At 41.8% G+C, this 21,050-nt stretch overlaps 2 protein-coding genes across 4 annotated transcripts in view; both read left to right on the plus strand.

Annotated features, from left to right (window-relative positions):
- Positions 1–17: 17 nt before the first annotated feature.
- On the plus strand, positions 18–4,765 carry LOC311146408 (nucleolin-like). Its single transcript, XM_084182913.1, has 14 exons — positions 18–110; positions 493–556; positions 650–832; positions 1,054–1,116; positions 1,240–1,323; positions 1,412–1,535; positions 1,677–1,813; positions 1,916–2,042; positions 2,154–2,296; positions 2,502–2,631; positions 2,830–2,966; positions 3,087–3,213; positions 3,298–3,524; positions 4,413–4,765. The coding sequence occupies exons 1-14, from the start codon at positions 93–95 to the stop codon at positions 4,442–4,444; spliced, it is 1,596 nt and encodes a 531-aa protein (XP_084039039.1). The 5' UTR covers positions 18–92; the 3' UTR covers positions 4,445–4,765.
- A 9,014-nt stretch (positions 4,766–13,779) lies between these two features.
- Positions 13,780–21,050, plus strand: part of LOC311146396 (polyamine-transporting ATPase 13A3-like) — a 36,305-nt gene continuing 29,034 nt past the window's right edge. The window contains exons 1-3 of one of the 3 annotated variants that reach the window (XM_084182897.1): positions 13,780–13,991; positions 19,488–19,563; positions 20,290–20,466. In XM_084182897.1, the coding sequence (XP_084039023.1) occupies positions 19,513–19,563; positions 20,290–20,466 (228 nt within the window). In that variant the 5' untranslated portion in view covers positions 13,780–13,991; positions 19,488–19,512. Of the gene's footprint in view, positions 13,992–19,427; positions 19,564–20,289; positions 20,467–21,050 lie in introns of all 3 variants that reach the window. The other 2 variants (XM_084182896.1, XM_084182895.1) reach the window with 2 other exon arrangements.

The following is a 21,050-nucleotide window of genomic DNA, read 5'->3' on the forward strand; positions in this document are numbered from 1 at the left end:
AAAGAAAGTATTTTAATCGCTGCTCCCCACATGTGAGCAGTCGTGATCGCTGTACAGCAAGGTTAGCTGGAAGAAAATAATACACAGAAAACATGGCAAAGTCAGGCAAAGTAAGAATTACATCTAAAAATCTAATTATTATTAAAGGCGAACTGGCTCATTGCAGTTAGTCTCACACAGCCACACGTGAAATGGCAACATTGTTGAACGCGCTAGGTAGTGTTAGCGAATTAGCTAAGTTAACGTTAGGTTGCTATCGCTGAACTCTACTTTTGGTCTGCCTGAATGTGTGTGCATGGGATGTTTAACTAGCTACTTTGTACCACGTGTTTGTACCACGTGTTGAACGTAATGTGTTATAATGTATCTATTTCGAATCGTTAGTATCGGCCTGTTCTCTGTTTAATTGATTGGTGATGGGTTACTAATCTTCGAAGTCCACACCATAACTTGCAATGTTCAGAAATGCTCATTCCAAATATTATTTTATAGGCAACCCAATTAAGGACATCATCTAAAAAGAAAGCTGGAAAGATTAGCAAGGACAATAACTCTGGTAAGTGGGCCAGTGTAACTTTGACATTGACAATAAATAAATAAAACGAAAATTACATTAAATCAGCCTTTGATACACCATGATGCCTTGCAGAGGGCCAGACTGATTCTCCAGCATCAACAGAGGACACTGCCACTACTCCACAGGTCATTGTGGTAGCTGCCCCTACTTCACAGGTCGTCGTTTCCACAGAACCTGAAGAGGCAGTGATGGAGAAGGATGGAGACAAAGTAACTCCTGTTGAAGATTATGTTTCGGAGGTCAAAGATGCCCCAGGTAGTAAATGCTTTGAGGGGTGGTAAGAAGCATAGACGGTATATCTAATGTGTATGACATCAAGTCCAAACATGTAGCCTAATTGGAATAGTGATAATGTTCATAGGAAATTTCTTAAATGCAAAACGCTGTCCAATTTTAGAAAGGCTCCCTAAAAAAAACATACATTTTTCCTTAAATTCAGTAGGTATTTCCAATGCTAATTCATATTGTTTGTGTAGCTTCAGAAGCGGAACAGATGGACTCAACTCCTGCTGCTGGGGTGGAAACGGTTAAGGTCCAGGGTGAGGTCAAAGAACAGAACAGAATTGGAACCAATATTTGCCAGATGTCACTCATTAGTTTTTTCCATCAGGGTATCTATGGAATGGTGTTTAATACGTGTGTCTATGCATTTCTCTCTCCAGCTGTTGCAGCAGCCCCAGTAAAAAGGAAAGTGGAAACAGAGGAGGATACTTCACCAGCGAAGAAAACAAAGTGCATTAATGATGGTACGATTGTGAACAAGAGTAAATATCACTCCCTCTGAGTGATTGATGGTTTGTGTGCTAACGTGCATCTTGGTTTTTTATTTTTAAGGTTTTTGTCTATTTGTTGGAAGCTTGAACACAACCAAGAAAGTGGAGGAAATTAATGATGCATTGGCAAACCTCTTCACATTGCATAGTCTGTTGTTTCAGGATATTCGAGTGGACATTACAAAGTGAGTACTTCGCATTTTTATGCACTGCATCAATTTAACCTCTACAAATGTTTGTAGATTTCCTCATGATAAATATTCTTCCCCATTCCATGGCAATGGATTTGTAAGTATATTAACTTAATGTTTTTGTGCATTCTATAGGAAATTTGCGTATGTAGACTTTTACACAGAAGAAGACTTGACGAAAGCCCTTGAGCTGAATGGGGAGAAGATCCTGGACCAAAAGATGAGGCTAGGCAAGGCCAAGGTCAAAGACCCCACAGTAGATGACAAAAAAGGTGCTAGTCTCATCTTGAGTGAATTTTCCTTGCTACTGTTATATTAGTCATTTCTAGAATTGATTGATTTTCATGTAGTGACAGGAGTATTTTTCCCCACAGCGAAAGATGCCAGGACCTTGTTTGTCAAGAATATCCCATTTGCAGCAACAAAGGAGGACTTGAAGAAAATCTTTGACACGGCTGTCGAAATCAGGTTTCCTGGAGGCATTGGCACCCCAAGCAAAGGGTGAGATGCAATGTGTCCATTTGATATCAACGCTTGATTTGAAATTGCTAGTTATGTCTATCCCAGGATTGTGTTCTAAACACGTCTATTGCATCTATTTTATTGTGACAGAATTGCCTACATAGAGTTCAAAACGGAGGCCACTGCTGAGAAGGTGCTGGAGGAGAAACAGGGGACTGATGTCCAAGGCCGTGTAATCGTTATTGACTTTTTGGGAGAAAAGAGCCAACAACCAAAAATCATCAAAGCTCCAGGTAAGGATGGATAGAAATTAAGTCACTGGGAATTAAATTACTGTAGAAGCACAAGGTACTTGAATAGCTAGCTATATGGCTAGTCATGTTGCTCATTAGCATCTTCACGATTTAAAGTATGTAGTAATTCACTGATTTAGTTGAGACATTTTGTTTATCATAGTTCTCTAAAAAGTGGATGAAGTTAACATGTTCTGTTCCATAGCTGAGGCCACACATAATAACGAATTACTGGTGACCAACCTGGCTTACGCTGCAAAAGAGGACGCCCTGAAGAAAATCTTTCTCAAAGCAGTCAGTGTCAAGATACCGCAGAGCAATGGTAAACCAAGAGGGTGAGTGACGGTGCACATTGATGATGCATCTGCTTTGTTGAGCTCTAGTGAAAATGTTGAATGCCATCAAATTGATAATTATTTAAAAAATCATTATGATTCATGCGATTTAATTTCATGTTCTGAATGGAGATGATACCTTAAGACAATTACGTTAATTAATTGTGACAATTAGGCCCTTTTTTTTTTTTTCAAAAGTCTTGCCTTCATTCAGTTTGAAAGTGTGGAGGATGCCAAAGAAGCCCTGGAATCATCGTTAAACAAAGAGATTTGTGGAAGAGCCATCAGAGTAGAGTTCAGCCAGAAGAGGCCAGAAGGTGACAAAGGGAACTCTGGTGAATATTACTATTAGACTTGCCCAATGAACATCTCATAGCAGAGAATTGGCTGGTGAATGATTGAAGTTGTTTGGTTGTGTGATCGTTCATACTTCTGTATTGTATGTTCTCTTGTAGTTCCTTCGAAGACGTTGATGATCAGGAACCTCGCCAAGGAGACTAGTGAGGAGACTTTGAAAAGTGCCTTTGAAGGCGCCATTGAAGCTCGAGTCACCAAAGACAAGGAGACTGGCGTATCTAGAGGGTATGGTGGTGAAAAATTACCCTTTTCAAATCACATTTTTACATTCAGATGTCCTTTGAAAACTCACTGTTGGCCACTTCTTAGGTTTGGCTTTGTGGACTTTGAGAGCCCAGAGGTCTGCAAGGCTGTCAAGGATGCCATGGAAGACCTTCAGATTGACGGGAGCAATGTGACCCTGGTCTATGCCAAACCCCAGGGTGAAAGAGGACCTCGTGGAGAAGGAGCGGGCTTCAACAGGCGTTTAGGAGGGAAACCCGGGGCTAGAGGTGGTGCTGGGGGCAGAGGTGGCGGCTTCAGGGGTGGACGAGGAGGTGAGATATAATAATAATATATAATATGCCATTTAGCAGACGCTTTTATCCAAAGCGACTTACAGTCATGCGTGCATACATTTTTGTGTATGGGTGGTCCCGGGGATCGAACCCACTACCTTGGCGTTACAAGCGCCGTGCTCTACCAGCTGAGCTACAGAGGACCACAGATAATCTAGTTCAGGGATGGTTAACTGGCGGGCCCACCTTTTTGTAGGCCCGTGGATCAATTTCCACCAGGGGGAACTCAGCCGGGGTCTCAACTTACTGTTGAGAGTTAGAATAATAGAATACACAAGGTGAAATTTGGTTGTGCGTCGGACATTTTTCTATTGTCAGTCACTCCATATCAACTATTTTTTTTTTAGATTGGTACATTAACTCTAGAGCCAGCTATCTAAACCTGTGTTAAGCATTACCGTCCGGAGGCATTGATCATCAGAAATCGTATGGGGGGAAAAACTGCGAACATTTCTCTCCGGCCCATGGCAAAATGTGGAGAATTGCAGGAAATTAAAGATGCACTATGCAGAAATCGCTCCACCATTTCCTGGTTTGTGACAAAACTAGCAAGTATAGCGTAGAGAATCATTGTACCATCTAAACCGCTGTGAAATATATATTTTCCATGAACAAAAATTTGCTTGGGGCCACCAAAAGCCTAGGGCCGACTCTGGCTGCATGTATGGATGTGGGTAAGCAGATCCAAGAGCCCTCAGGATATTTTTTTTGTGGCTTCCATCCCTGATCTAGTTTGAATTGAAGTTGCAAAACTGATGAGGACATGTCAATTGATACTTCACATATATTCCCTTTACTCCACTTGTATCTGGACAACAATTCTACCAGCGTTGTCAGATGCTTTCATTTGTGATTGTTGTTTTTCAGGCAGAGGTAGTGGCGGCGGAAAGAGGACTTAAAACAGAAAAGAAGTAAAGGAAGATGAAGATTTTTTTTGATTTTTTTGACAATGGACTGCTGCAACTGCTCTAATTCAACATCTACATTTCCTGACAAGTTTGTGATGGGCTCCTAACCCTAATAATTATAAGAAACAAACCACATTTATGTGAAAAGATTCTACCACGTTGTTCATACATAACGATGAAATGTCTTACATTACGTGTAACATTTTTGGGGGGGTTTTCTGTTTTACTTTAGTTTACCTTTTAATTGTTATTTTCTTGATTATGTAAAGACTTTATTGAAGACTGGGCAATTAAAAGGTCCCCAAATTCTAATATGGATTTTCTGGTTTTTCTATTATTATTTAGTCAGTCTTTTAGGGGGAGCTTGCGTATTGTTTGAGACAATTTCTTGCTAAAAAATAAGAATATATACAAAACATTAGGAACACCTGCTCTTTCCATGACAGACTGGCCAGGTGAAAGCTATGATCACTTATTGTCACTTGTTAAATCCTCCAATCAGTGTAAATGAAGGGGAGGAGACAGGTTAAAGAAGGATTTTAAAGCCTTGAGACAATTGAAACATGGATTGTGTATGTGTGCCATTCAGAGGGTGAATGGGCAAGACCAGATTTAAGTGCCTTTGAACGGGGTATGGTAGTAGGAGCCAGGCGCACCGGTTTGTGTGCCAAGAGCTGCAACTCTGCTGGGTTTTTCACTCAACAGTTAACTGTGTGTCTCAAGAATGGTCCACCACGCAAAGGACATCCAGCCAACTTGACACAACTGTGGGAATCATTGGAGTCAACATGGGCCAGCATCCCTGTAGAACGCTTTCGGCACCTTGTAGAGTCCATGCCCTGACAAATTGAGGCTATTCTGAGGACAAAAGGGGGTGCAACTCAATATTAGGAAGGTGTGCCTGCTGTTTTCTACACAAATTTACTTTACCAGTTGAATGTAGACACAAATATATTTTTTTGTATACAAGAAAACGGAAATATGTTCTTGAAGTTTTCCTTATTGACTGACCTTCATGTCTTAAAGTAATGGACTGTCGTTTGTCAAATCAAATTTTATGTCACATGCGCCGAATCCATCAGGTTTAAAGTGAAATGCTTACTTACAAGCTTTTAACCAACCATGCAATTTTAAGAAAAAAATGATAAAACATTAAATAAATAATATGAAATAAAAGTAACATATAATTAAAGAGCATCAGTAAAATAACAATAGTGAGGCTATATACAGGGGATACCAGTTAAGGTAATAGGTACACTACCATTCAAAAGTTTGGGGTCACTTAGAAATGTCCTTGTTTTCGAAAGAAAAGCAATTGTTTTGTCCATTAAAATAACATCAAATTGATCAGAAAGACAGTGTAGACATTGTTAATGTTGTAAATGGCCATTGTAATGGAAACCTCCGTTACAATGGCAAAGGCTCTGATCAGTCCCTACACCCAAACGAGGGCATTGTGTTCATCCACCTCTGGCCTGCTGGCTCCCCTACCTCTGCGGAAGCACAGTTCCCGCTCAGCCCAGTCAAAACTGTTCGCTGCTCTGGCACCCCAATGGTGGAACAAGCTCCCTCACGACGCCAGGACAGCGGAGTCACTCACCACCTTCCGGAGACATTTGAAACCCCACCTCTTTAAGGAATACCTGGGATAGGATAAAGTAATCCTTCTACCCCACCCCACAAAAAACATTGTAAAGTGGTTATCCCACTGGCTATAAGGTGAATGCACCAATTTGTAAGTCGCTCTGGATAAGAGCGTCTGCTAAATGACGTAAATGTAAAAAAAAAAATATGTAATATCTACATAGGCGTTCTGAGGCCCGTTATCAGCAACCATCAGTCCTGTGTTCCAATGGCACCAGTCTCAACAGTGAAGAGGCGACTCCGGGATGCTGACCTTCTAGACAGAGTTGCAAAGAAAAAGCCATATCTCAGACTGCCCATCTTTTATTTTTATTGGCCAGTCTGAGATATGGCTTTTTCTTTGCAACTCTTCCTAGAAGGTCAGCATCCCAGAGTCGCCTCTTCACTGTTGATGTTGAGACTGGTGTTTTGCGGGTACTATTTAATGAAGCTGCCAGTTGAGGACCTGTGAGGCGTCTGTTTCTGAAACTAGACATGTATTTGTCCTCTTGCTCAGTTGTGCACTGGGTCCTCCCACTCCTCTTTCTATTCTGGTTAGAGACAGTTTGCGCTGTTCTGTGAAGGGAGTAGTACACAGCGTTGTACGAGATCTTCAGTTTCTTGGCAATTTCTCGCATGGAATAGCCTTCATTTCTCAGAACAAGAATAGATTGACGAGTTTCAGAAGAAAATTATTTGTTTCTGGCCATTTTGAGCCTGTAATCGAACCCACAATTGCTGATGCTCCAGATACTCAACTAGTCTCAAGAAGGCCAGTTTTATTGCTTCTTTAATCAGCACAACAGTTTTCAGCTGTGCTAACATAATTGCAAAAGGGTTTTCTAATGATCAATTAGCCTTTAAATATAATAAACTTGAATTAGCAAACACAACTTGCCATTGGAACACAGGACTGATGGTTGTTGATAATGGGCCTCTGTACGCCTATGTAGATATTCCATTAAAAACCAACAGTTTCTAGCTACAATAGCCATTTACAACATGAACAATGTCTACACTATTTCTGATCAATTTGAAGTTATTTCAATGGACAAAAAATTTGCTTTTCTTTCGAAAACAAGGACATTTCTAAGTGACCCCAAACTTTTGAATGGTAGTGTACAGGTAGGTAGAGTGACTATGTATAGATAATAAACATAGTAGCAGCAGTGTAAAAGAGGAGGAGGAGGGGGCAATGCAAATAGTCTGGGTAGCCATTTGATTAGATGTTCAGGAGTCTTATGGCTTGGGGGTAGAAGCTGTTTAGAAGCCTCTTGGACCTAGACGTGGTGCTCTGGTACCGATTGCCATGCGGTAGCAGAGAGAATAGTCTATGACTATGGTGGCTGAAGTCTGACAATTTTTAGGGCTTTCCTCTGACACCGCCTGGTATAGAGGTCCTGGATGGCAGGAAGCTTGGCCCCAGTGATGTACTGGGCCTACACACTACCCTCTGTAGTGCCTTGCAGTCGGAGGCCGAGCAGTTGCCATACCAGGCAGTGATGCAACCAGTCAGGATGCTCTCGATGGTGCAGCTGTAGAACCTTTTGAGGATCTGAGGACCCATGCCAAATCTTTTCAGTCTCCTTAAGGGGAATAGGTTTTGTCGTGTCCTCTTCACGACTGTCTTGGTGTGCTTGGACCATGTTAGTTTGTTGGTGATGTGGACACCAAGGAACTTGAAACTCTCGACCTCCTCCCTATAGGCTGTCTTGTCGTTGTTGGTAATCAGGCCTACCACTGTTGTCATCGGCAAACTTAATGATGGTGTTGGAGTCGGGCCTGGCCATGCAGTCATGAGTGAACAAGGAGTACAGGAGGGGACTGAGCACGCACCCCTGAGGGGCCCCCGTGTTGAGGATCAGCGTGGCGGATGTGTTACCTACCCTTACCACCTGGCGGCCCGTCAGGAAGTCCAGGATCCAGTTGCAGGGGGACGTGTTTAGTCCCAGGGTCCTTAGCTTAGTGATGAGCTTTGAGGGCACTATGGTGTTGAATGCTGAGCTGTAGCCAATGAATAGCATTCTCACATAGGTTTTCCTTTTGTCCAGGTGTGAAAGGGCAGTGTGGAGCGCAATAGAGATTGCATCATCTGTGGATCTGTTGGGGCGGTATGCAAATTGAAGTGGGTCTAGGGTTTCTGGGATAATGGTGTTGTGAGCTATGACCAGCCTTTCAAAGGACTTCATGGCTACAGACGTGAGTGCTACGGGTCAGTAGTCATTTACACAGGTTACCTTGGTGTTCTTGGGCACAGGGACTATGGTGGTCTGCTTGAAACATGTTGGTATTACAGACAGGGAGAGGTATTGACGCTTTGCCTGTTTGATGGTTCGTCGGAGGGCATAGCGGGATTTCTTATAAGCTTCCGGGTTAGAGTCCCGCTCCTTGAAAGCGGCAGCTCTACCCTTTAGCTCAGTGCGGATGTTGCCTGTAATCCATGGCTTCTGGTTGGGGTATGTATGTACAGTCACTGTGGAGACGACGTCATCGATGCACTTATTGATGAAGCCAGTGACTGATGTGGTGTACTCCTCAATGCCATCGGAAGAATCCCGGAACATATACCAGTCTGTGCTAGCAAAACAGTCCTGCATCTGCTTCATCTGACCACTTTTCTATTGACCGAGTCACTGGGGCTTTAGTTTTTGCTTGTAAGCAGGAATCAGGAGGATTGAATTATGGTCAGATTTGCCAAATGGAGGGCGAGGGAGAGCTTTGTACGCGTCTCTGTGTGTGGAGTAAATATGGTCTAGAGTTTTTTTTCCCTCTGGTTGCACATTTAACATGCTGGTAGAAATGCGGTAAAACTGATGTAAGTTTCCCTGCATTAAAGTCCCCGGCCACTAGGAGCGCCACCTCTGGATGAGCGTTTTCCTTTTTGCTTATGGCCGTATACAGTTCATTGAGAGCAGTCTTAGTGCCAGCATCGGTTTGTGGTGGTAAATAGACAGCTACGAAGAATATAGATGAAAACTCTTGGAAGATAGTGTGGTCTACAGCTTATCATGAGATACTCTACCTCAGGCGAGCAAATCCTCGAGACTTCCTTTGATATCGTGCACCAGCTGTTGTTTACAAATATACATAGACCGCCACCCCTTGTCTTACCAGAGGCTGCTGTTCTATCCTGCCGATACAGTGTATAACCCGCCAGCTGTATGTTATTCATGTCGTCGTTCAGCCACGACTCGGTGAAACATAAGATGTTACAGTTTTTAATGTCCCGTTGGTAGAATATATACGTGCTTCTAGTTCGTCCACTTTATTATCAAGCGATTGTACGTTGGCCAATAGTATCGATGGCAAAAGCAGATTAGCTACTCGTCGCCGGCTCCTTACCAGGCACCCCGATCTCTGCTTATTTGAGCTGTTCTTATGGACTTGGTATTTTACCAAATAGGGCTATCTTCTGTATAACCCCCCTACCTTGTCACAACACAAAGGATTGGCTCAAATGAATTAAGAAGGAAAGAAATTCCACAAATTAACTTTTAAAAAGACACACCTGTTAATTTAAATGCATTCCAGGTGACTACCTCATGAAGCTGGTTGAGAGAATGCCAAGAGTGCAAAGCTGTCATCAAGGCAAATGGTGGCTATTTGAAGAATCTCAAATATATTTAGATTTTTTAAACACTTTTTGGGTTACTACATGATTCCATATGTGTTATTTCATAGTTTGGATGTCTTCAATATTACTCTACAATGTAAAAAATAGTAAAAATAAAGAAAAACCCTTGAATCAGTAGGAGTTCTAAAACTTTTGACTGGTAGTGTATATACATACTGAACAAAAATATAAGCGCAACATGTAAAGTGTCGGTCCCATGTTTCATATTTTCTATATGCACAAAAAGCTTATTTCTTGTTGCATCCCTGTTAGTGAGCATTTCTCATTTGCCAAGTTAATCCATCCACCTGACAGATGTGGCATATCAAGAAGCTGATTAAACAGCATGATCATTACACAGGTGCACCTTGTGCTGGGGACAATAATAGGCCACTCTAAAATGTGCAGTTTTGTCACACAACACAATGCCATAGATGTCTCAAGTTTTGATGGAGTGTGCAATTGGCATGCTGACTGCAGGAATGTCCAACAGAGCTGTTGCCAGATAATTGAATGTTAATTTCTCGAGCATAAGCCACCTCCAACGTCGTTTTAGAGAATTTGACAGTACATCCAACCGGCCTCACAACCGCAGATCACGTGTAACCATCAAATCAAATCAAATTTTATTGGCCACATGCGCCGAATACAACAGGTGTAGACATTACAGTGAAATGCTTACTTACAGCCCTTAACCAACAATGCATTTATTTTTTTATTAAAAAAGTAAAATAAAACAACAACAAAAAAGTGTTGAGAAAAAAAGAGCAGAAGTAAAATAAAATAACAGTAGGGAGGCTATATATACAGGGGGGTACCGGTGCAGAGTCAATGTGCGGGGGCACCAGCTAGTTGAGGTAGTTGAGGTAATATGTACATGTGGGTAGAGTTAAAGTGACTATGCATAAATAATTAACAGAGTAGCAGCAGCGTAAAAAGATGGGGTGGGGGTGGGGGTGGGGGTGGGGGGGGGCAGTGCAAATAGTTCGGGTAGCCATGATTAGCTATTCAGGAGTCTTATGGCTTGGGGGTAGAAGCTGTTGAGAAGTCTTTTGGACCTAGACTTGGCACTCCATGCCATCCCAGGACCTCCACATCCAGCTTCTTCACATGCGGGATCATCTGAGACCGGCCACCCGGACAACTGATGAAACTGAGGGGTATTTCTGTCTGTAATAAAGCCCTTTTTTGTGGGGAAAAATGTATTCTGATTGTCTCGGCCTGGCTCCCCAGTGGATGGGCCTGGCTCCTAAGTGGGTGGGCCTATGCCCTTCCAGGCCCACCCATGGCGGCGCCCCTGCCCAGTCATATGAAATCCATAGATTAGGGCCTAATGGGGCCTGATTTACTTATATGAACTGTAACTCAGTAAAATCGTTGACATTGTTGCATGTAGCATTTATATTTTTGTTCAGTATAAATACCGTAGTTGTACACAGATTTGTCAGAAGGTGCCCATTTTGCTCATGTTTTCTTAGTCATAATAACAACTTATTGTTTTCTATGTCAAAAATGTCCAACCTGGTGTAAAATGTACGATGTGACCGTCGTAATGTTTGGAATATTACACCTGTTGTAATAATGTTTCCACACATTTGTCATTTGATGTCAATCGATTTTATGTAATGGTTAAATGTTGTAGAATACTGCCATCTCTTGGATAAGCATGAAAGGGTCGTGTAAACCGATGGAAGAAAGATTCAGAATGAATTGGAACATGTTCTTATAACCCCACAAGAAAACAGAGAAGTATTGCATGCAAGTAGATGTAATACATTGAGATGGATGACGGAAGCCCAGTCTTTGAAGTCTGTTTTAACCAAAGATGGTAGATCACTCAGGTCGTTTACCAATAAAAACATTTGCTATAATTCCAGTCTACATAGTCCCTTTCCTGCAGTCAATGACCAAAAGCGCCCTCTTTGGCCTCATGGGTGGAATGTTAATAATATTTTTCAGAATTTCATAATTAATAAATATTTTTTTTTTTTTAAACAGACGAACATCCTGTGTTTCTATGTCAAACAGTTTTGTTATATTTCAGTCTTCTGTGATGTATATAACGTGTAATGTTGGGATGCAAACTCAAAATTGAATAAATTTAAACTCTATATCTGACATGGTACAGGTGTCTTCTTTTTTTAAAGCCCATAACCATGTGTTTGAGGTGTATACTTTTGTTTCAAAGTAGATTTGTTTAAGACTACCAAGAATCACTCTGTGTGACCCTGATTTAGCCCACTACAGTAAAAGGTTATTAAGGGGTGACTCTCACATAGACACCAATGCATAGCAGCTGTGTCTGGTCAACCTACTTCATTGACCACGTTTACATGCACACAGTATTCCGGATAATAGCTCATATCCCGGTTAAAGCTGCAATATTTAACTTTTTGGGTGACCCGACCAAATTCACATATGTTTGTTATAGATGTATCATTCTCATTGAAAGCAAGTCTAAGAAGCGGTAGATCTGTTCTATGTGTGCTATTTCTATGCTTCCCGTTCTTTAGGTTTTGTACACCAGTTTCAAACAGCTAAAAATACAATATTTTTGGTTATGGAAAATATATTTCACAGCGGTTTAGATGGTACAATGATTCTCCACACTATACTTGCTTGTTTTGTCACATAAACTGAAATTAGGGGAACTATTAGAATTTTAGCAAACAGGAAATGGCGGAGCGATTTCTGCATAGTGCACCTTTAAGGTCTTATTCAGGATAAGATGTTTACATGCCCTTTTGATATCCCGCTCACCAATATCCCTGTAGTACACATTAATAAACAGAATATTCATAATTTGCCCAGGGATGGTGGATTTTTTTTTGTTACAGGGTGTGGGGATCAGTCATTTAGTTATTTTTCTGCTTATAATTTCCAACATTAGGTAGGCTATTTGTTAGTCAACTTGTCTATAATTAGATACATGCAGCATATCTTCTGTCATTACTTGATGCTCTAGACTACTAAATAAAGCCTTGCTTACCAGAATAATGTAATAAATCCATAGAATGAATGCATCATCAACAATCTAGTTGACATTGGTAAAGTTTTCTCTTTCATTTCTGCTTCTCTCCTGGAGTGGAGACGCTTAGGGACCAGGAAGATTTTCTGTGCAAAATCAGTTGGTTGACCGGTTTTAAGGAAATGAAAAGCTGTAAAAAAAAAAAAAAAAAGATCCAACATATTTCTGATAGTATTTCAGTTCGTCTTGGATGCATATTTTGGTTTGCATAAAAAGGTTCAGGCTACATAACAAGGTCCCTAAGCACACGTTCACATTTTCTAAAGCTAAATCATATTTCTCCGCTCCTGTTCCCGAGACAAAGTTTACATTTTACTGCAGGAAACATTTAATTCTACAGGAGTTAATATTATTATAGGCTACATGTAAGGCCTAGAGTCAATGTCCAGACTTCAGTTCCTATTCCAACTATTACTGTTTCCATCTGAACTTCAAAGGTGATAGCCTGCTATATGCGAAACAGCCTGTGCAGACCGCGAAAAACAACAGTAAACTGGATAAGATGTTTACATGCCACAGTATCCTATCTAAGCTAAGCATATCCCAGTCAATTTATTCAGGTTTCTCAAAACCGGCATATATGAGTTTATTCTGGTTATTGTAAACAGGATATTATGTTTATTTGCGTCAACTCAAAAACAGAATACTTGAGTATCCCGAATTATAACAGGATATTGGTGTGCACGTAATCATTGTGCTTTCAACACAACTGGGAACTCGGGGGAAAAAAACAAGGTAAAATCATATGATGTCAGTAATCTTCAGGTCGGAAAGTCTGAGGTCTAGAAAGGCCCGAGTTTTCGATTTGGAATTCCGAGTTGGATGACCGTTCAAAACGATTTTTACCAATCGGAGCACGTTTTTTCCCCCGAGTTCCCAGTTGTCTTGAACGCGGCAACTGACTATATGAAGCATAAATGTATTGGGGTAGGGGATGTCTCGCTTCCTCTTCCGTCTGGTTGTAACTTTCCTTGAGGGGTTTGACTGCGATAGGAAATAATAAGAAAATGGGAGAAAATAGGCCTACGCAAAATGTGTCCTCACATCCTGTTTTACACTTCCTCCTCAATGGTCGTGAATGAAGCAGTTTCGGACGGTCTGTCCCCGCATGGAATATACCCCAGCACATTGTCAATATTGCACACGCGCCCTTTCTGTGGACACTTTCCAGGCCACCAAATACATTTGTGAGTGCGCGGTGAAATTCTGAAGCCGTCTTTTTTTCCCGCAATATGAGTGATTTCTGACAGCAAGAGGCCAGAGGGTTCTGGTAAGTGAGTATTTTAAATGTTTATTTAAAAAAGATATATCGAACATATAACAAGAGCCAGCGAGATAAAATAAATATATATATATATTTATATCTTACGTCATACAGCCCTGTTACAAAGTTACAACGGTAGCATTTACTATGGAGGAATGTTTGAACAGATACACTGTAACTGTCGTGCAAGGAATCCTGCAAGCTCTAACTTTTCTTGTGTGGGATATTACAGTAATGAAGTAACCTAATGGTAAATATTTCTCTAAACTCAGTATTTACCATGTGTGGACTTTCAAATACTTTATTGAATGGGGTTTAAAATAGTACTTTTTAGACCATTTCTAATCTATGATAGATAATGTTTTTATTTTACTTGAAACAAAAATTTACTTTTGCCCCTAACAGTGACTGGTGTGTACAATAACTAGTGAAAGTTACAGCAAGATTCAAGTGGTTAGTATTATCGCCTACTGTAATGTAGTAGACCACCATTACTGCTGGGTCGTTCCACGAAAATAGGTCCTTTTGCATGCCTTTGATATTTTAAGTAGAAATTAAGTGCCCATTATTATAGACCTCATGGAGAATTCAAGAAATCCGATTTTTTATATGAATAAAGGCTCGCTAAAGTACCAAAATTCAGCATTTTGTCATGTCCCTCCAACCCTGTGTCACTTCTAGGAAGATTTTAATCCCCAAATGTCTCCAAGTTCCCCATTGTAAAGGCCAGGCTATTTTGTTGCTCTGACGAAGTCATTTCTGAAGATTATTATTCATTTCATGTGATTAGTCATTTATTTACGTTTGTTCCTCATGTTAAGGTCAACCCAGTTACGTGAACTGAACTCTTTAATATGGTGAAACTATTCCTTTTTAAATACCGTTTTCAAAAGAAACATTGAACATCTAATAGTCATGTCATAGAGTAAATGCTGGTTCTACTCTTTTTGGCCATTTTCTGGTGTTTTGTGGTGGAAAACTGAGCGGGTCGAGCATAAAATGTCAACCATGTTACCCATAGATTGACAGGCTAGAAATTTTTTAACAATTTCATTTTTTTGTGAAGTCTGCATTAAATTGCCACTCCCTGTTGCACACAACAAGCTTCCATTCCCCCTGTCACAAAGGGATTTATGGCTGATTTAAGAAGACATCATCAACCCCATTCCCCCCCCCCCCCCCCCCCCCACATCCCCAACCTTAAGAGTCGTAAAAGGTTTGCACCCTCTATAGCCATTGTGGTTATTATCTGGCCCTGCTGGTCATCTATGAACGTTTCAACATCTTGAAAAGCAATCTGGCCTTAATGGCCACATGTCCTCTTAAATCTCTACCCGGAAAAGCCCGAAGAGGGCTGACCACCCCTCGGAGCCTGGTTCCTCTTTAGGTTTCTTCCAACTGTATGTTCCTGCCAACTAGGGAGTTTTTCCTGGCCACTGTGCTTCTGCTTCTATATTGCTTGCTCTATGATGTTTTAAGCTGGGTATCTGTAAAGCACTTTGTAACTGACAACGGCTGATGTAAAGGGGCTTTATAACATTTATTTGATAATGGTCTGGCTGTGAATCGTAAATCAAACAAAAATGTAGTCAGAATTCACACTGATCACCATTAAGTGACATTTTGAGTAATATTCCCATTTGCTCTGCCTTGACAGGCTGTCACTGTAGTTACTGTTTTGTAATGTGTTACAGTTTGAAATAGGCCGACATTGAGCACATCTAGCCTTATGGATAGCCAAGGTACACAAACAGCTTTAAAATATAGTAAAACTGCTTCTGAAGCAGAATGGTCCACTAATTCTGTAGAAATGCTTAATGTTGACTAAATGAAATGACCGAACAGAAGAGTCAGGTCTTGAACAAGAGAGAAAAAATGATATCACTTTTAGGCGAAGGACACCAGCTTTTAATAAAGAAGAAGGTGACAAGGACTTAAGTATTGCGTTTAACATTCTTTTTCAAGCTTCGTCCACTGCCAAAAGCCTGCCTTTGTTATTGGCAGTTGACATCGGCAGCTGTAGAGAAGAGCTGACTAATCATCAACTAAATGTAAAAAATCTATGAAAAACACCTTTTTCACTGTTAGACTGTTTACAACAAAAGTGCTCTCATTTTACATGTCCTATTTACACCAACTGTATTCTTTTGTTGTTGCTATCGTGATTGGTTAAGACAGTGTTACCCCTCTCCAGCCTACTTGAACCATGTTCCCTCTGGTCTGAGGAAGTAGGGCGTCAACTTAACCTCTTCTTGATGGAATGCAAAATGTACAAGTTGCAACATCTTTATGAAAATCAAAGTTTATTGGTGGCGTACAGAGTTTTGCAGATGTTATCGCAGGTGCAGCAAAATGATTATGTTTCTAGCTCCAACAACGCAGCAATACAATAACAATACACACATAATCCAAAAGAAAGAACAAGACATGAAGACAAGTCAGAACGAGCAATGTCAGAGTCCAGAATATAAATACATGTGAATGGTGAGTATGGACAGTATATTCATTGAAAAGGTGTGTACAGCAGTAGTTATATAGGATGAGCTTTGACTAAAATACAGTATATACATATAAAGTGGGTAAAACAGTATGTCAACATTATTAAAGTGACCAGTGTTCAATGACTATGTACATAGGGCAGCAGTCTCTAAGGTGCAGGGTAGAGTACCGGGTGGTAGCTGGCTAGTAACAGTGACTAAGGTTCAGACCAGGGTACTGTGCGTAGGCCGGCTAGTGGTGACTGTTTAACAGTCTGATGACCTGGAAATCGACTAATAAACAGGTTCTATCCGTCCCAGATTTGATGCACCTGTACTGTCTCGGGTGGCTGAGGTCCTTGATGATCTAATTAGCCTTCCTGTGACACCGGGTCCTGTAGATGTCCTGGAGGGCAGGCAGTGTGCCCCAGACGATGCGTTGGGCTGACTGCACCACCCTCTGGCGAGCCCTGCGGTTGCGGGTGGTGCAGTTGCCGTACCAGGCGGTGATACAGCCCGACAGAATCGTCTCAATGGTGCGACTGTAGACGTTCGTGAGGGTCTTGGGAGGGCAAGCTGAATTTATTCAGCCTTCTGATGTTGAAGAGGCGCTGTTGTGCTTTCACCACGCTGTCTGTGTGAAGGGACCATTTCAGGTCCTCAGTGAAATGCACGCCGATGAACTTAAAGTTTTTAACTCTCTCTGCTGTCTCCTGTAGTCCACAATCAGCTCCTTCGTTTGGTATTTAGTATTTTATTAGCATCCCCATTGGCTGTTGTGAAAGCAGCAGCTACTCTTCCTGAGATCCACACAAAACATGAAACATTACATAATACAGAACATTAATAGACAAGAACAGCTCAAGGACAGAACTACATGAATGAAAAAATGGCACACACAGCCTACAAATCAATACATACACACAAAATATCCAGGTCAAATAGGGGAGAGGCGTTGTGCCGTGAGGTGTTGCTTTATCTGTTTTTTGAAACCAGGTTTGCTGTTCATTTGAGCAATATGGGATGGAAGGGAGTTCCATGCAATAATGGCTCTATATAAAACTGTACGCTTAGTTGACGTTGAGGGAGAGGTTACTTTCGTGGCACCACTCCGCCAGGCCTCTCACCTCCTCCCTGTAGGATGTCTCGTCGTTGTTGTTAATCAGGCCTACAACTGTTGTGTCATCAGTAAACTTGATGATTGAGTTGGAGACGTGCATGGCCACGCAGTCATGGGTGAACAGAGAGGACAGGAGTGGGCTGAGCACGCACTCCTGTGGGGCCCCCGTGTTGAGGACCAGTGTGGCGGAGGTGTTGTTGTCTACCTTCAGCACCTGCGGTCGGCCCGTCGGGAAGTCTAGAATCCAGTTGCACAGGGAGGAGTTCAGAGCCCTGAGCTTAGTGATGAGCTTGGAGGGCACTATGGTGTTGAAAGCTGAGCTGTAGTTGATGAACAGCATTCTTACATAGGTATTCCTCTTTTCAAGGTGGGAAAGGGCAGTGTGCAGTGGAATGGTGATTGCGTCGTCCATTGATCTGTTGGGGCGGTATGCAAATTGTAGTTGGTCTAGGGTGTCGGGTTAGGTGGTGGTGATATTGTCCTTAACTAGCCTCTGGAAGCACTTCATGATGACAGAAGTGAGTGCAATGGGGCGATAGTCATTTAGTTACCTTTTGCATTCTTGGGTACAGGAACAATGGTGGACATCTTGAAGCAAGTGGGGACAACATGCTCTGATGAGGCGGCTTGGGATGCCGTCTTTTTTAAATTGGCCCATCCACCACCCCCCTCGTCGGAGGACAAAAATACACTTTGTTTTTACAGCTTTTTCTTTTTCTTGAATGTCTTACTCAAGTCTGCCACAGGGATTTTATTTATTTAACCTTTATTTTATCATGGTCATACTTAGACCAAGGTCTCTCTTCCACATGAGCCCTGAATTACAGAAATTACTGAAAATACACGCATCAAAATATATATATAAATACAAAATGCAAGCGGAAAGAAACAGTCATAAAAAAACGAACACATTCATCAGTAATAAGGTCCTCCATCAGCTTTCTGAATTGCCCTAGAGGCATCAAAACATCAAATGTAAGAATATTTTGAAGATTGTTCCACAAATAAGAACTATTGATAGTAAGGTCAGGAGCACACAGTCCTCGTCGGTGGCTCTGTGTTTTCCTCGAAACGGGCGAAGAAGGTGTTTAGCTTGTCCGGGAGCGAGGCGACAGTTTCCTGCGACTGGCTTTCCCTTTATAATCTGGAGTCCCTGACACATACGTCTTCTGTCTGAGCCGTTGGATTGTGACTGCACTTTGCCCTTTCACCTCTTTGAATGCCTTACAGAGGTCATAGCTGGTCTGTTTGTACACGTCCATATTCCCAGTCACCTTGCACTTTCAGTTTTGTGCAAATGCTGCCATCTAGCCACGGTTTTTGGTTTGGATAAGTTCTAATCGTCACAGTGAGAACAACATCCTCTATGCACATCCTGATGAACCCATTCATCTTTATTGACACAGACAGGGTTGAAGAGCTGACAGCCTTTCTTAGTGGAGGTCTGAGATTAGTGTCAGTCAATAATGTTAGTTACATTTACATTTTAGTCATTTAACAGATGCTCTTATCCAGAGCGATTTACAGGAGCAATTAGGGTTAAGTGCCTTGCTCAAGGGCACATCGACAGATGTTTCACCTAGTCGGCTCGGGGATTAGAACCAGCGACCTTTCGGTTACTGGCACAATGCTCTTAACCACTAAGCTACCTGCCGCCAGTTATTTGTATAGCACATTAAACCCATGCATTTGTCAGAAAGGGCTTGACAGCATTTCCGGGCCTAAACTGCCACAAGCGAAGGTGCTAGTGCCAAGGTAGAACAGGTTTTTGGATACTTGGGTTTCAAGTCAAATACCGCAGCCTCAATTCAAACATAATGAGACTAAATCTGACATGCTGCCCAAACAGGAATGTTTACAACGCCAATCAGTTCCAAGACGCTGAATAAGATGTTCCCTGTTGTTCCAGTGGGCCTTTAAACACTTCTGACAGGATGGAGAAGAAAGACATGAAGATCGTCAACCAGGGCCTGGAGGACGAGATGGTGAGTGACTGAAGAAACACCATACATGCCTCTCCAAAGACCATAACTCCATCAAGAGCCAATATCCTACCCCCTAGGCCCCAGCTGGAGTCTTTATGTAGATCGGAGATGACTGGATACTAGGTGGAAGCAGATATAGTGAAAGGCCATCTAGCCTTAGCCTTGTATATACCATACTGATTATCGCTAGTAATCCTTCTACCCCCCCTTTACTACCACTGTCTTTTGTCTAAACTAACACCTGACTTATTTCACCTGCTAGCACTGACTTGTTTAAAGAAATGAACTTATTGTGATCGAGATGTAGTTGTCCCTGATTGCACTGAATTTGCTCACAGCTGCTTGTTTGAAGAAGTGTACTTACTGTGATCAAGATGTGGTTGTCCCACTGGCTATCTATCCTAAGTTGAATGCACCAATTTGTAAGTCGCTCTGGATAAGAGCGTCTGCTAAATGACTTAAATGTAAATGTTATCAGGTGGCGTGAGATAGCTAGCTAATATTGATCTAATACTTCCTTAAGAAGCGCCTGGGGCAGGGGCTAGAGTAGCTGAGCTTCTGTCTGAGAGGTGTATGAAAATGTATGCACTAACTAACTGTAAGTCGCTCTGGATAAGAGCGTCTGCTAAATGACTAAAATGTAAAAAAAAAAAAAAAAAAAAAAATGTGTTACAGCCAATATTCCTCTCTGACCCAACGTGTGCCACCATCGCATTGTGTCTATAGGAGGTGTGGGGTTACCGGCCGTGCCCCTGGAAGATAGTTCTGGTGGGCGTTGGGGCGGTGTGCACCGGGGGGCTGCTGTTCCTGGTGCTCTACTGGCTGCCTGAGTGGGGAGTGAGAGGGACCTGCACACGGACCCCCTTCATCAGGGAGGCCCAGACACTGCTGCTCAGATCCACCGTACACTCATCTAATCTTACTCACTAAAGATAACCTTTTCAATGATACATCTATTCTATGCTGTGATGTTCTATTAAACCTTCTACGACCTAAGTAACAGTAAAGATAACATTGACTTGAGACTACATTACAAATTGTAATTAAGCAATAAGGCCCGAGGGGGTGTGGTATATGGCCAATATACCACGGCTAAGGACTGTTCTTAGTCATGACTTAACGCAGAGTGCCTGGATACAGCCCTTAGCTGTGGTATATCGGCCATATACCACAAACCCCCGAGATGCCTTATTGATGTTATAAACTGGGTACCAATGTAATTAGAGCAGTAAAAATAAATGTTTTGCCATACCCTGTCTGCCAATCAGCAATCAGGGCTCGAATCACCCAGTTTATAATTTACAATAACCAATTCTCTACTGAAGAGTCAGTCTGCTTAATCACTAATGTCACTAGTGTCTGACATAATCAAATGGATAGTAGTCACCTCCTCCCCAAGCTCGGAAGTCTATGTGCTGTGCGCAATTAACCTGTGGACAATGTTAAGTGGAGGTTAACTGGATGACTTGACATTGGTTCAATTCTCA

Source organism: Coregonus lavaretus (genome assembly GCF_964263955.1).
Source record: "Coregonus lavaretus genome assembly, chromosome: 19".
NCBI lineage: Eukaryota > Metazoa > Chordata > Actinopteri > Salmoniformes > Salmonidae > Coregonus > Coregonus lavaretus.